At 27.5% G+C, this 17,695-nt stretch overlaps 1 protein-coding gene across 8 annotated transcripts in view; it reads left to right on the top strand.

Annotated features, from left to right (window-relative positions):
• Positions 1-17,429, top strand: part of LOC142328651 (proton-coupled amino acid transporter-like protein pathetic) — a 95,133-nt gene extending 77,704 nt beyond the window's left edge. For 3 of the 8 annotated variants that reach the window (XM_075372541.1, XM_075372543.1, XM_075372542.1), the window contains 4 exons: positions 2,376-2,651; positions 8,898-9,076; positions 14,955-15,121; positions 16,495-17,429. In XM_075372541.1, coding sequence (XP_075228656.1) covers positions 2,376-2,651; positions 8,898-9,076; positions 14,955-15,121; positions 16,495-16,739 — 867 coding nt within the window. In that variant the 3' untranslated portion in view covers positions 16,740-17,429. The remainder of the gene's footprint in view (positions 1-2,375; positions 2,652-8,897; positions 9,077-14,954; positions 15,122-16,494) is intronic. The other 5 variants (XM_075372536.1, XM_075372539.1, XM_075372537.1 and 2 more) reach the window with 3 other exon arrangements.
• Positions 17,430-17,695: the final 266 nt, after the last annotated feature.

The raw sequence follows: 17,695 nt of genomic DNA, 5'->3' as shown, positions 1-17,695 counted from the left end.
TTATTAAAATAAGAATAAAATCACCTACAACTGGCCTAAAGCTATTTAAAACTAAATGTAATTTATTACAATTTATAAACACAAATTAATATCAAGTTACTATTACTTATTTCTCCTTAATACAAGATAATCTCCTCTCAGGATCAATTTTCCACTCATAGTTTCTTACGGTAAATGATAGGAAAGAAGATTTCGATTGCAATGACCAATATCAGCATTAATCGACTTCAATAAAAATGTTCCCACTTTGATCCATTTATTTTTTTCAGCAGTTTTGAAGTCTTTACCAAGTAAACTGACTACAATTATTCTTGTTTTTATTTTGTGGAAGTTCACCTGCGGTCCCTTATAAGTTTTTTTCTATATATCTTGTATGGAAGACTTTTTAAATTAAAAAAAGTATATTATTTAGATACTACAATTTGAAGATATTTTTCAGTTTTTGGCCATCATCATTGCTTTATTCATTGTTATAGCACAGTAATATTGTGCTATTTTACCTTCATATACTTTATGAAGGTACCATACCTTCATATTATTCTTATTTTCAAAGAATATTTATTTGAAAATTCAAGAAAATTAATCTGAATTCTTAAGGTAAAAAAATAAATACATATTTCCGCATTTCAATAAGCCTTAGCTTTCACTCAACAGTTTCTTTGCATATTTTCTCTGCATTTCTTTTATTTTTATCAAAATATACAAAGAGCAAATATATTCCCTCATTCTAGACAGCTATAGTTATGCTAAGAAACAGTCTATTAATGTTTTTCTCTGCATTCCTATCCTTATTTTTATAAAGCCTCAGGTTTCTTGCCTAAGTGTTTCATGTGAGTGTCTTTTTTATGTTGGCAGCATTTTTTCTCTTCTAGGTGGCACCTTTGTTTCAAAGGCTGTCAGTCATGAGAACTAACCTTTACTTTTGATACTGACATTTTAAACAGCTGATTGAAATTGCATCTAAGCTGCTCTGTTAAGTTTCTCAACCTCGATATTCTTCTCAGTCTGACATTTCTTCCCTAAATTTTCCTCTAGATTAGAAGCTGTAATCCAATGTTTTTCTCACCATGCATAATATATTCTAAATATTACCTCCTATGCTTTTATTTTGTTTGTTATTTCTTGTTATTGTTGTTTATTACTGTTATATCCTTAAAATCTTCATGTTTGTAGCTCTGAGCACCTATGATCTTCTCATAAGGTTACAGAATATCCAAACGTAAAGAAGCAACTTCAAAAGTGTTTTATTTGTTTAAGCAGCTAGATTCAGAGTCCAGATTTCTACACCATGTAACATGCTGAACATGTAACAAGTCAGACCTTAAGCTGTAAAGGCTCATAAATTAAAGTATCCTCCTTGTTCTTGTAAAAGTGGATTGAGCTTGAGCAAGCCAATTTATAAGAATAGCTTTTAAAGAATTGATTTTCATGATCTTCAGCTTTTGTATTAAGGCATAATTTACACTTCTAACTACACAGTTCTCACTTTGTTCATTAATCTTTCAAGATCTTCCAGATGTTCAGCAATTATCAGTGTCATCTGCATAGCAAAATTATTTATAAATCTCCCATTTACTCAAATACCAGTTATTTCCCTAAGTAAACTTTACATCCTCCTCTGAATTTGCTTTATTTGAGGTAGGCGAAACACATCCCTGTATCAGTCATTTCTGTACCTCTATTTCCTCAGATGATTCTGTTTTCAAGACAATTATCTAACAGTAATATAATTTTAATATTATTCTTATTACTTTATATTAAAGGATTATTAAAGGATATTACTTTATAATATACTATTTTTTGTTTGATATTATTTCCTAAAATGAAGGTTTATACTCCTAAGTATTTTAATTAAAAGGCAGTGAAGAGTTTGATTTTACTTATAAAAAATGTTTTTTATTTATTTAGGCTGCATACAAAAAAAAATACATAATCAGTGTAAATACAAAGATTACCACAGGAGCCCAAAGGTCTGTAAGCAGGCCCAAAAAATAGTAGTTTGTACTAGTTCTAAAATAAAATTTTGCATAAAAATATTTACAAAACCAAGTTAAAAAAAGTGTAAAAAGTAAAATAATAATGCTGTGCCAAAGTAAGCTTTGGTAAGCTGATAGAATTTTAATTTGGTGTTTGCTCCAAACCATTAACACTTACAGAAAAATTAAAATAACCTTATTTTTAAGATAACAATTTCATGCAGTCACTTTTTAAGTAATTTATTTATATGAACTTTTCCATTATTTTCACGAATAGAGTAGGTTATGAAAGTCCCAGGAGTACTTTGTGATACACTATGTACAGAAATACTATTTAAACTTTTATTAAAACAAAAATCTGATTCTGATAAAAAAATTCATATTTGTTTTATTTTTTAGGTCATTGAATATTACTACAATGTAAATTTACATGTTCAAATCTACATGATAATAATAGTACCACCATTAATTGGAATGAATTTACTAAAAAACTTGAAACATTTAACACCATTATCAATGATCTCAAACATATTTTTTATTTTTGGTGTTTGTGTAACTTATTACTATATTCTAGATGACTTACCTTCTGTATCAGAAAGACCAGCATTTTCATCATTTGCAGAACTTCCAGTATTTTTTGGAACAACAATCTTTGCTTTAGAAGGCATTGGTGTGGTAAGTTCTTTATTCTTGACAATTGAAAATGTTGCACTGACATTAATGTTTCATAAAAATACTTATTTAATTAAATATATTGTAAAAGGTTGCAGAAAAAGTTGCTTCATATTCTCATGCAAAAGCAAAACAAGGTTTTTTTATATTTCAAATAAAGTTTATTAAACCAAACATGTGCTATTTGATCACCCACCTTTTGACATTTATTAGGTAATATTATCATAATCCCATCTGTTCAGAACTTCTGTGTTTTTTGGATAAAAAACAGTTATTTTCACAAGCCTCGTTTGAAGCCAACCTTATACTGTTAAGATATTTTTTTGAAAAAAATGGTAATCTGATGGTGCAAGATCAATAATATATGGTGGATATAATAAAAATTCCTAGCCAAGCTCTCTCAGTTTTTGATGTTTAGGTTCTGGCATTGTCATGAAGGAAGACGATTCCTATTGATAAATTGTGGTCACTTTATTGCTTAGGGTAATCTTTCAAATTTTGACAATAGAGATTAAAATCATTCTTTTGACCAAATGGCAGCAGCTCTTAGTGAACAATTTCTTTCCAATCCTCACACACACACACACACACACACACACACACACACACACACACACACACACACACACACACACACACACACACACACACACACACACACACACACACACACACACACACACACACACACACACACACACACACACACACACACACACACACACACACACACACACACACACACACACACACACACACACACACACACGTGTGCGCACAGGCGCAGAGAGAAAGAGAGATTCACTTTTCTTGGCATCAATCCTGGCTTTCCCACTGTTTGTGGAGTTTCACCTTGACCATGATTTTTTCTGTACATTATTAACATATATGATCTGTTTTTCAGTTTGTATGATGAGCCTTTCAAAAATGGTATGATTTTCTTCTGTTTAACAGTGATTTGCTGATGGAAATCAATCAATTAGATTTTGCATTTTTAAATTATGTGGCACCCAATCATCAATTTTTCCAGCCTTCTTCAAATGGTTTAAAACTGTTTTGTGGTCGATATTTAGCTCGTTACAGATATTACAACTGCTAATATGCTGGGCTTGATCAATTTTTCCATGATTTCAGTGATTTTTTCAGACGTTGGCCAATTAGGGAAAGATACATCAAATTTCCAGATTGAAAATACTTGAACCAGTTTTTACTACTTGTACTACTGCTACTGATACTGTCTTGATGTTTAAAATTTTCCTGGTTTAAAAAGTATATGAAATAATTTTTTCTAGGTGTTTAAACATTTTAAGTAGTACGAGGTCTGTTCAGAAAATAATCAAACTTTATTTTTTTAATCTTTATTATTAATTTTATGTATTATTGGTTCTTGTCCCTTTCAAAATACTCCCCTCTCCTTTTCTTAAACTTTTCCCAGTGGTGTTTACACTTCCTGAAGATGTCCTGGATAGCTTAATTTGAAATGGCATTTAAGGTCCGTGATAAATTTGCTTTAATGTCATCAATAGTCTCAAAACGGCGTCCTTTCATCACTGATTTTGATTTCGGAAATAAAAAAAAAGTTGCAAGGAACGAGGTCTGGCAAGTAGGGAGGCTGAGGGAGAACAGTCATCTGAGTTTTGGCACAAAACTGACAAATTGACAAAGCTGAGTATGCAGGTGCATTGTTGTGATGAAGGAAGCATGAGTTGTCTCGCCACAACTCTGGTCTCTTTTTGTGGACTTTTTCATGTAACCGTTGTAAAAAGCCTTGATAGTACGCATGGTTCATTGTTTCACCTTGAGGCAAGAATCCAAAATGCAAAATTCCATTAAAATCAAAAGACAGAGAGCATCACTTTGACATTGGATCGAGACTGACATCCTTTCTTGGGGTGTGTAGATCCTTTGCCAATTCATTGTGAAGATTGAACTTTTGTCTCAGTGTCGAAACCATAAACCTAGCTTTTGTCTCCCATTATGATCCTTTGCATGAATGTTTCATCATCATTGGCTTGTTCAAGGAGTTGCAGACAAATATCTACTTGATGTTTAGTCATCAAATGAGGAACAAACTTTGCTGCAACTCGATGCATGTTCAATTTTTTAGTCAAAAAGTCATAGCATGATCCAATTGAGATGCTAACCTCTTCTGCAAGAACTCTGATAGTCAATAGGCGATTTGCATACTTCAGATCATTGATTTTCTGAATGTGGAAGTCATCAGTTGAAGTCAAAGTCCTTCGTGGTCGAGGGTCATCTTCAATTGACTAAAGCACAGCACATATTTACAGTAGGAATAGATAGATATTGGTACATGAGCATACTTCATATCAGCAACTATAATTATTGCAGTACCAATAGGAATTAAAATCTTTAGATGAATAACAACAATACAAGGTGACCACTTTTAGATCGTGAAAACCATTCATTACATTACGTATGATCCAGAGGATCATCTCCATAAGCTTGTTTCTAAAGTTGAAAGGCTTATGTGAAAGTTCTCCTCAGTTTCACGCAAAATTTTACATTGTATCGTTGTTCCTGAAAATCGCACATTAAAAAATCGCTACTAACACTTAAATATGTTTTACTCAAATAAAAATAACACAAAAACTAAATGAGATATCAACAATCCAAGAACATGTGGTTACATGGAGGTTATACGGAACACAATGCTGCCATCTGCACATCACTAAATATCTCCATTGGTGCGTAATTAAAAATGTTTGGTTATTTTCTGAACAGACCTCATATAATTAAAAATCTGAGCCTTTTTGAATCATAATCATGTCTTTGAAATTTATGATATACTTAAACGTTACAAATGTTTTTAGCAGCCTGAGTCACATTCTTCCCCTTTTTTTGGTAATAAAATTTCAAAATGTGTTAAATTTCTTCTTTATTTTCAAGATGCAATAAGTTTTAAATAAATAAACTAATATAAAATAACCATTCTTAAAATACTCAATGATAAATACTTGGTCACCTTCAAAAGCACCCAAGTGTTGCCAAATTAGAAATTATGTATGATTGTTTCATAACTTTACATATTTGAAATCAAGCAGCAGAACATACAATATCACACAGCTAACTAAAACACATCCTTACAGACATGACAACCCAGGGGAATACAAGTTAAATTAATAATTATTGCACAAAGTATTAAACCACTTAGGCAAGGAATACATACAGGCACTTTTAGCAACAAAAAAATCAACATTTTCATACTGCCTGATAGAATAAGTTGTATTGCAAAGTTATTATGTAAGATATTACATATTACGTAATATCTTTGCAAAATCTATTGTATATCTATGCATATCTATTGTGAACTTGTTTTGGATATCTCCAGCCTAATGGAAGCCTCTGGTTGATGTTTGAAGATGTTCTATTAATGTCTTTACAATAAGTTGTTTGTTTTTTCAAGTGCAATTAGTTCTAAACCTACCTGGAACATCTATGACTCCAGTATTTTTGACTTTTATTGGAAATTATTTTATTTTAAACATCTTTGGTTTTAGAAATCAAAACTTGAACAATATAAGATTTATACACATATTAAATATGACAAAAATAATATATGAAAAAACTCAATATAGATCGATTACACCACTCAGTTCCACACTTAAAGGTTTCTGTAATCTTTATAAGACAGGTATCATTATCATCATTGCTACTAGAAACTCTATTGAAGAAGGTATTACTTATGAAAGGCACTTTTTATTTTAAAATGAACCATTTATAGTTTTAAATAATTTTAAACACATGAAAACATAAAAAAAAGTTTACTAATAAAGTTTGATTTGGTATAATTACGTTAAGAAAGTAATAGACTTCTTCCACTACTCTGCTGGAAGACCAAAACACATATTATTTAAAGATACATAAGTAAAATGCTTAAAATTAAATAAAACAGAGGAATACATGTGGGAAATTTTTTCCGTTTTAAAGTTAGATTCAATAGAAATCACAATTAAAAATAAAAATCACTGCCATTTAAAAAAAAAAGTATGAATATTCAATTAATACTTCAAGTCAAATGTTAAAATTTTACTGTATAAAAAAAAATGAAATAATATTTTCTACAGGATTAGAAAACTATATGTAGTAAGAACAATTAAAAATCTTTGGCTTTTTGAATCATAAAGTTCATAGTCATATCAGATTATAGAATTTAAAAGCTTTAAAATATAAAACAGTGCACATTATTGTAATTATAAACATGAGATTATTTATTTATAATTATAAATCTTTTCTCTACAAAATTATCTACTATGGTCATCAGCTAATGAATAACAGTAAGGAGTGAATTGCATCTGGTGTTCATAACCTTGATTAGTTAATTGTTTGTGGCTTTGGACTTTGGCATATTAGCCTAGTTCACACTCATCAATTTCCATTAAGTTATTCCCTGAGAGATTCCAGATGCTGTAAGATGATGCAAGTTATTAAAAAAGCCTGTTAAACAGTTAACAAAAAAGTAACTGAAGAAGAGTTCATTTATTACATGTTTAATACAGATCAAAACAAATTTTCAAAGTGCCATTCTAACATCCTTATACATTTTAGGCAGTGTTCAACTATGAATTTCCCAATTTTTCCAATAAAGTTTTGTTCCCTTTTATAGTCAACTGTGTTTTCAATTGATAAAAGATGGTTCAGGTCATTTAAATTTGAAAACAGTACATTATCTTTGATGATTCCCTAGAAGAAAAATATAAGGTGTCAAATTACATGAACATATTAAGCTGTTCCTTGCCATTCTACCCATTCAGGGAATTACTGATTTCCTGGTATCTCCTTGATATACTTGGTATCTCTATTTTGAAAAGCACAGTAAGAAGATGCTCCAACTTGCTGTCAAATAGGGGTGGCCAATGACAAAAATAAGATGTTTAACAGCTCAGAAATAATAATGTTCCAGATGTGAATTACCTTAAAAAAAGTTGTCTTCAAAAAATTTCCTTCAAAAAGTTCAATAATCTTCTGTCAAAGAAATATGTTAACATTCCTTTTTGTATTCCACACCAAACATGAACTTTGAGTAAATCAAGTCCCTCCTCCATTTTAATGCAAAAATTTCCGTCAGACCAAAAACACAATTATGACAATTCATTATTACCATTCAGTTTGGAGCATGCTTCATCAGACCACACCACTGAAGTAGAGAAATGAGCATCTGCTTCACAAAAAGTAATTCCTCACAATGTCCCATCTTCTATTAAAATAATTTTCATAAAGTGAATAAAGTAATTTTGATAATTAACATTTAAATTTCAGTTCCTTTGGAATCTATTGTGAACTTATTTTGGGTATCTCCAGCCTAATGGAAGCCTCTGGTTGATGTTTGAAGGTTTTCTACTAATGTCTTCACAATAAGTTGTTTGTTTTTTCAAGTGCAATTAGTTCTAAATCTACCTGGAACATCTATGACTCCAGTATTTTTTACTTTTATGTTCGGCTTACATTAAAGACAAAGAGTACTGAAGAATTAGGAAATTTCAAATGAAATTCTCCATGGATGATGACAGTTGAGTCATTATTATTTTTCTTCCAATATAAAGCATTAACCTTGTTTTTTTTAATTACTTAAATGCCATTATTCTCACAATACAGACCAAAGTGAAATGAACAATTGAATAGTAATTATATAAGCTAGTTACTACTAACCATGAAACAAAATTTCCCACCTGTTACAGAATGTTATAGAGTTTAAATTAGCACACAAGGAGACTACTTTATTTTAAACACTTTATTGTTTATTTTCATAAATACAGAAATTTTCCATCGTAACTAAGTAATTTCTTCCTTTTTTTGTTATTACGAGTATTACATTAATATAATATTTAATTATTTTCTCTAACATTCTGAATTCATGGATACTAGATAGAGTACAAATTTCATTATTTGTATGTTTCTTTATTCTCTAGCAAATACATTTAAAAATAGTAGTGCTTATGTGGTCAGAAGATGACGATCTATTATATATTAGAATATGTTAATGAATAAATTAAAAAGTAATCTTACATTATAAGCTGACTTATTATTTTTTTGATAGCTTTTTTAAGTACTCTCATAGTGCACATCATTTTTTCAGATAATAATACATGATTATTTTTTTAAGCATTAAAAGTTTTATAATAAAAAATTACCAACCATAATTTTCTTTGATTCTATTTTTAAAAAAAGTTATTAGTAGATAATGTTATGTATTATTAACATCTATGTATGTTTTTTTTTTTAACTTAGGTAATGCCATTAGAAAATAATATGAAAACTCCAAGACATTTTAATCATTGTCCAGGAGTGTTGTTTATTGGAATGACTATTTTAATTATACTTTATGTCATCACTGGGTTTTTTGGTTATCTTAAATATGGTGAACATACTGCGCCTTCAATTACATTAAACATTCCAATTGATTCAATGTATGTAAATATTACTTAATGAATTTATTCTTTTTTTAATTTTTTTTTCAAGCTAAGATTATTAAATTATAATTCTTGTAAGTTTAATTATAGTAAACTATTGATAAAAAATTTATTTTACTGGAGATAATTATGCCATTATCTGAACTCTACAATTCAAAGAATGAGATGATTATTATAAAGAAATTAATAATAATACAGCACTAGATAATAGTTTCACAAAATTAATAACTAAAATAAAAAAGATGTGTTTTATAATTTAAAAATTAATTAAAATATGTATTTAAAAATTTCAAAAAACAAAATAAATTTGAAACCTTAATTTTTATGATAAAATACATTTAAAATAATTTTTAAAAAAATCATTAAAACATTTAAAATTAATAGTATAAAAAAACAACATTTTTACTAAGCCTCCTGATCGTGACTTAACCCATGCTAATTGGTTACTTGTGATTCCTGTTGATTTCGATTTAAAAAAAATTTTTTTTTTTAGTCACGTAATTGGAGATAGGTGCAGCCAGTCATGTTGTATATACAGTAACAGTGACAACAGTTTGTTGGTTGCTCCGCACACACTATTGCATACTTAAAAAATAAAAATTCAAAAAACCCAAAAATGTTTTTTTAGATCTGAAGAGTATTTGGAAGCCCAAATTTACTGAATATCTTGTTTAGTGTAGCAGGAAATGCAATAATTATTCAAAATTTGTTTCATCCCTTTCAAGACTGAATTTCAAAAATCTAGAAATTTTTTAAAAATATTCTCATGAAGATTATACACGCCAAAGATCAAGTTGATATATTCATTTGTTACTGAGAAATTAAAAAAATAGCTGCAATTTCAATGTTACTCAATTTTAATCCTATAAACTCAGAATTTCAAAAACTCCTTTTTTGTATGCAGTTATACCATAAGAAGAACAAGTATACAAATTTTCATCAATTTATCTTCAGTAGTTTTTACTGGGTATTGATGAACAGTCAGTCAATTAGGACAAGTTGCGTTGTATGTACAGATATATCATTACAAATGCTTATAGATATACTTGGGTTTATTTATACATATATATATTAATTTAGTAAAATCAGTTTTGGATACTTGTCCGGATCTGGGAACCAGATCCCGCCTCACACCTTACACGTGTGGAGGATGTGCAAGTGCTCCCACTTCGGGTTGTCGGTTGCATGCCGACAGACGAGCACGAAGGCGTCGTCGCGGGGCCTGTATTTCCTAACACGGAGGAGCTGTTCTCGAATTCCAGTGATTTTAAAAAACTGATTTTTAAAATCAGTTTTTTCTTTACTGTTGCCCATATCTCCCTCTGTACTAATTATATTAAATAAACATATTATATTAAATATTTAAACTGTATAATAAACATTATTAAAATTATATATATATATATATACAAAATGAAACGGAATCAAATATTGTAAAAATGTTTTTTAACAATTTGCTTCAAAGTTTTCAATCATTCTCATGATCATCTTTCATCAATGGTTCTACCATTCTCACTCTGGCATCAACTGATGTTATTTCACCCATTTTTTTTTTTTTTTTTTTATATAGTTAGATGCAGATAAAGTCCTCATTAGCAATATAGAGTTAACACATACCAATCATCTCATAGACTCAAATCCATAAGACTAACAACAACCTCAATATTCTGTACACATACACAAAAAAAGAATTGCATCTTACCTACCAGTTGCTGATGATGGCTTCACGAGCAGTTTATGATAAGTCTTAAAAATTATCTAATAAATTTGGTTTGGGTTGTCATTTAACAAATCTTACTAAGGGTTAAATAATATTACTAAGACTCAATTCTTTTCTCTTTTTTAAGGGCACTATCTAAAAACCTACTTTAATGTATTAACAGGAAAATGTTAATGTACAGTGTATTAGAATATGAGAATGTATTAAACTTCCAAACTGTTTAATTATCATAACTATATTGTAAAGTATAAATTATTATAAAATCTCAAGGTAATATAAAATTGTAAGCACTCCACAGATGTCCTATGTATATATATATATATATAAATTAATTTATTGAAATTAATCTTTTCATAGTCCACAATTCCTCTGTATGTTAAATTTTAACTCTATATATACTCTCATATATATATATAAAAATTTTCAATATATATAGAAATTTTTTTTCCAGCCAATCTGCCAAGTGCAGAATTAAAGAAACATTCTTACTTTTTATCTTTTTACTTAAAAATGTCAAAAAACAAAATAAATTTGAATCCTCCTTATAAACTATCTCCTTATAAACTATGTAATAAAATATTTAAAATATTATAATAAAAAAAATAAAAAATAAATATGATTTTTCTGATATTTATAAAAAAAAATGCAATAATTGTGAAAAAATATCTATTGGAAAAACAAATAGGTCTTTTAAGGATAGATTTACTCAACATTTTAGATTGTTTAAAAATAAAAAAAAATAGTTTTTCAAATGTAGCTGACCATTTAATAATCAGTAAACATAAATAATATAACTAGTTTGGGAAATAACTTAGAAATAATTGAAAAAGTAAATATTGTACATGAAAATAAAAATAAAAAATTAAAAATTTTAGAAAAATGTTATATATACAAATATAAACATGAATTTAGACTCATAAATCTGCAGGCAGAATTTGTTGGGAATATTCTTATAAAAATTATTTAAGTTGGTAATACGTTTGACAAAATTTTAAATCAAATTAAATGATTGTTTACAATACTATATTAACATTATATAAAACAACATATTGAAAGAAATTTTAAATAAATTTTGGTAAAAAAGTTTAATTGTAATTTTTAGTAGATGCTTTAAATTTTTGACTGAACAAATGTATGTTCTATAAATGTTTAAAATTTCTTATATTATACTCAATAACCAAAGTTATAAAAATTAACTAAAGCGTAAAGGTGTTGAGTAGTAGTTTATATGTGTAAATGCAAATGAAGATAAATCAGAAAATATTACTGAGGATAGGCTTATGCCTGAAAGCACTCTAATGTAAAGGAAATATAGTAAAAAAAAGAAAAAGATAAGAATATTTCTTTAATTCTGTACTTGGCAGATTGGCTGAAAAAAAAATTCAATATATATATGTATGTATATATAGAGTGTTTGTAAAATTTAGGGCTGGGGCTATACTTTTTCAGATTCTACTTGGAAAACTAAACAAAAAATATCCTTAGGAAAAATGGCAATTTCTCCTTCGTTCTCCCCCTGTTCAGCATTTTGTTACTTTTATATAAAGGTCATGTCATGTTTAAACACATATCATCTGATTACATGTTTGGGACAGTCCAAACACATCTTCTGATTTTTATATAAAACAAAGTATGAGTAACAATTTCTTATCAAATTTTCTGTTTTAAAAAATTGTCAGCACAGATATTGGAAATAGTGCTGATTATTAACTACCAACTCGGTGATTCATTGCCTGACAGATCCTCTTCATACATACTAATACGTAAATATTAAATTTATTGTATATGCAGTATTTAAAATAAAATTTTTTTTAACAAAAAAGAATGGGGATATAATGGAAGTTTCTTTTTCTTGGCAGTCAATGGTCATTGATGTCTGATGACTCTGAAAACAGTGCTTAGGGTTTATTAATACAATAGAGTAAGATTATTTCTGGGACTAGTTAAAAATCCCAGTCAATTATGATCAAAAATTCAATTTTTTACTTTATTTTAATTTTTCACTTCAGTAATTCAGTTTTGAAGTAGAGCTCAGTATAGAAATGAATGAGCTGTATATATTATATATTACATATAAATTACATATATTTATTTCTTATATATATATATATATATATAAGAAATAAAACAAAGTAAATAATATCAGTTTATATAGCCTTCTAATTTGTTGTGTTGTTAATTATTACTAAGTGTGTATTATTATCAACATTACAACACTGTTCAAAGTTCATTATTGTATGCGTTATGAATATAAAATCCAATAAAGTTATTTGAGCAGTGCATTTTACCTCTTTTTATTGTTAACATGATTTTTCCATCATTGCAACTTTGAATGCTTATGGCTCGATAATAAAGGCATTAACAGAAAAACAGGTTCACCATTATTTTTCTTGTAAAATTTGAATCAAAATCATGTGTCATATGTCCACCTTCTTATTTAAAAAAATTCAGTTAGATTCAATATGGTGGATCCAAGATGGCGGACAAAAATTAAAAACCCGTCATAATGCAGATTTTTTTTTTTAATTATGTAGAACCCCAATTCTTTCTGCCTCCAAATACCTCTCAGATATGTAATATATAGCTATTTCCATACTTAAATATCACCTGTTTTGTGTGTGTGTGTGTGTGTATATAAATATATATGTATTATCAACATATGTCTAGAAAATGCTTACTTTATCAGCTATCTGCCAGTTTGTATTTTTAACATAAAGGAATGGTTAATCGTATCAAGCTGAAATTTTGAATACTGCTGGAGTACCTAGAAGTTTATTTATATAAAAATAATGAACATGGTCTCTCAATCCATTTCAAATTGGTGGCCATGTAAACTTTTTAATAGTTAATATCTTTGCAACGGCTGGTTTATTTAATTTTTATTTTATTACAAAAAATGTTAAGTGTTTTACGACAAAGAAAATGACACCTTACTTATTCAAATCCATTTGCATAAATAACAAAGTTATTGCAAAAATGATTGAAGTCTCACTAGATTATAAAACCATTTTCAATTCCACCCAAATAAAATTAAATTATTTTATAGATTCTCAATTGGAATAATTTTATTAATGTTATTGTGTAATAAATTATAATAATTTAATAATATTGAAACTATTACAATAAAATATAATTGAAATCATGAAAATATACAATAGTAAATACATTAGTAATGGAAAATAATTTGCATTACTTTTTTCTACATCTACATTATGACATTTGAATTATGTGACTGGATCGTGTATCATAATAGGGGTCATTATGAAACAGATTTTCATTATGATACAGGTGTTCAATCAACCAAAAGCCTCTTTTCAAACATTGATTAATCAGAAGCGGGTATTAGTTAAGCTGTTGAATTTTAAATCAATTTAGTAGTTAGCAAGCCCCTCTGTGGTGTGAGTGGTAGCATATCGGCCTTTCATCCAGAGGTCCCCAGGTTTGGATCCCGACCAGGCATGGCATTTTCATTTGGTATAAAATTATCATCTCACCTCATCCTCTGAAAAAAAAGTTTGCAAGCAGAGGTTAATGGAAGTGTACAAATAGGTAACTAAGTTTCTATATTATACTGTTTATCGTTTTGTTAATTATGTTGAATTCTGAGGAAGAATATCTTTAACACCAATCGATATTAAAGAGAAGGCAGAACTTATGACTAATAACATATTGCCACAGAATGTACTGTTTAATTTTTTTTTAAATAAAAAAATATATTCTAAACAATGTATTCTATTATTGATTTAAATTAATAATCCCAATACTTTCTCTGCCATCAAAAATATGCAGTATGTATTACCTTATACTTTATAAAGGCCATTAATGCACTGCTGCGAAGTTTATGACATGAGCGTTGGTGAATGTCATAACTTACTTTGCACTCATGCATTAATGACCATCATTATAGTCTCGTTGTTTAATGTAATATAAACATCCTAGCAGCAATTTAATATTACAATTAAATTATAATTTCTTTTTTAACTTTTAAGTACCTCTATAATTAAAAAAAAAATAGAATTATAGCAGTACTTGAAAGGTAAAAGAAATTTTATAATTTAATTATAATATGTAATATATATATTTTATAAATATGCAATATATTTATAAATTAAAACATATCTTTGTAATGTAAATGTCATACTTTTGTTGAAACAGGCTTGGTCAAATATTAAAAGTGATTGTAATGATGGCTGTGTTTTTTACATATGCTCTGTTATTTTATGTAGCTATGGATTTATTGGGAATTTTGAATGGAAGAATATTTAAATCTCATCGTGTAATTTTTGAAAATCTCAGTAGAATTGTGATTATTCTTGGAACAGGTAACGTAAATTAATTAATCTAAATTTATTAGTTGTATGAGTAGATTTGGTAAATATCACTAATAAAAATTAACATTTTAAATTGTTAATCACATTCCTTACAATAGAATATGAATCTTGAATTTTGGATGGGGTACCTGATCTGCACAAAAACATAAAATTTACACACATAATTTTTAGAAATTTGTTACTTAATGAATTTATTCACATACAGAGTGAGAAACTCACTCTGCAATGATTAATTTTAATTATGATACATATGTTCAACCAATCAAAAACCTCTTTTTAACCACTGACCAATCAGAAACAGTTCAGTTTTAAGACTGAACCGCTATAGACTAAACTCAGTTGTGAAATTAAACATTTTATGGTAGAAATGAAAAAATTAAAAAGTAAATTTTATTAACTTCTATATTTACTTTAGCAAACATTTACATATTCATTATATTTTTATAAAAGATGTTTGAAGTGAACACCCTGCACAGCGATGCACTTTTGTACTAGAGTGATCATACTGAGAGTCACTGAAGCCAAAATATTGTTGTCAAAGCTGTCAATTTCTTGTTGAATATTTGGCTTTACATCAATGATGGGTGTGGGGTTTCGATTCATAAACTCTATCCTAATAGCTCCAGAGGAAAAATTTGTAACTAGATTAATCTGGGAAACACGGATGCCACTGGCCTCTGCTGTCATTACATTCTGTAAAAGCTGCATGAACGCTTGTTAGTAAATTGTTTGATGTGCGATATGTCACTCTTTTTTTTTTAAATAATATTAAAAATGCAATATGTCAAATATAGCAATATTTAAAAAAGATATGATTTTCTTTTTTTTAAAATAATATTACTATTATTTTTTTGTGATAAGTATTGCATTCATTAAAATTTATTAGATAATTTTAATGATTTATGTATTGCATATCTCTAGAAAATCTTTCTTATTAAAATACATTAATGAGAGTAAAGAACAAAAATTAACTTTCTTCAAATGCAATAAATAATATTAAAAGTTATATTTTTAAAAAAATGTATTAAAGTGAATAAAATTATTGACGTTTTTTAATAATAAATATTAATGCCTTGTTGGGTTAAACTACAATCTATGGAGTGATAGGTTTTTGTATGAATTTTAATGAAGGAACTTCAATATTTGCTTACGTTTCAAAATTTGAAAGTTTAAATCTGAAATATAGATCATATCTAGTTATTAATCTTTTGAGACAGAAAGATAGTAACAATTGTTAACTTTCTGCTTTGAGGAGTTGATTTTTTGTAATATTATTCTATAATATAATATTATTTATGTCAATATTAATATTATTTAATATTTACAAAATATTTAATAATTAACTAGTTCTTCTTTTTTTTCAGTATTAGTTGCTGCTTTGTTTCCTAATCTTGGACCATTTTTATCTTTGATTGGTGCATTTAGTTTATCCATAGTTGGTTTAATATTTCCACCAATTATAGATTCTCTTGTATATTGGAAAACAGAGTCATATAAAACACGGAGAATATGGAAAAATGCATTTTTATTATTATGTGGATTAATTGGTCTTTTTACTGGAACAGTAACAAGTCTTAGAGAATTTACGTTCTCATCTGAAGAAAGTTAACGTAACAATAATAAAATAATGTTTTTAAAATTATATTTCTAAAGTAGTTAGATATATTTTTATATTTAACTTTATAACTTAAAAGTATTATAAGCGTACATGTAAATCAAATGTTGAAACTAAATGGTTCATGTTATTAATCTGCCAGCAGGTATACAACATGTACTGCTTAAGTTCATAACCTTGTCATTACCACTACCAGAAAAGTTCAATCCTTTTTATAATTTTCTAATCTCTGATTTTAACTATTATTCTGCTAAAAAGTAATAGTATCTATAAATTATAATTGCAGTGAATCTTATGAAGGAAAAACTTTTTCTAATTTTACAGTTTGAAACATTATTTTTAACAAAGTTTGTCATAAAAAGTACAAAGAACATTTTGGTTTAAAAAACAAAAATTATTAAATATTCTTAAATATGTATGACATTAATTATATTACATATGAATATATTACACATTATGTGAATATTATCACATGAACAAGGCTTGTTTCTAAATAAAAAAAAAAGAAGATTTCTTAATGAATAATTTTAACTGATGAATATACAACTGTTTATAATATAAATACAAATTTTTCCACAATTTATGTGTAAATTTTTGACTGATCACATTAAGAAGTTTTACATAAACATATAATCTGTATATATTTTAATATGATTAAAAAATTCTTTATAAAATTGATTTTTTAAACTAATAAAATTACTTTTATAAATAAATTTTGTTTATTTTAATTTCTATAATATGGAAAAAATCCATAACATTATAAAAAATGTTTTTCACCATTATAATAACAAAAATCTTTTGTTACTGGGTTCTAATTAACAACATATACTGCTAGAAATCCAGAGATGTAATAAGCTATAGATACAATCACTTCAAAAAAAGGATGCTCTTGTCTACAGGCTCCTAATCAAAGTTACTGATATATCATGAAAAAACTTGCAGAATTTTTG

This window comes from Lycorma delicatula, chromosome 8, assembly GCF_047948215.1.
Source record: "Lycorma delicatula isolate Av1 chromosome 8, ASM4794821v1, whole genome shotgun sequence".
Classification (NCBI taxonomy): Eukaryota; Metazoa; Arthropoda; class Insecta; order Hemiptera; family Fulgoridae; genus Lycorma; species Lycorma delicatula.
This window is presented reverse-complemented; position numbering and strand designations above follow the sequence as displayed.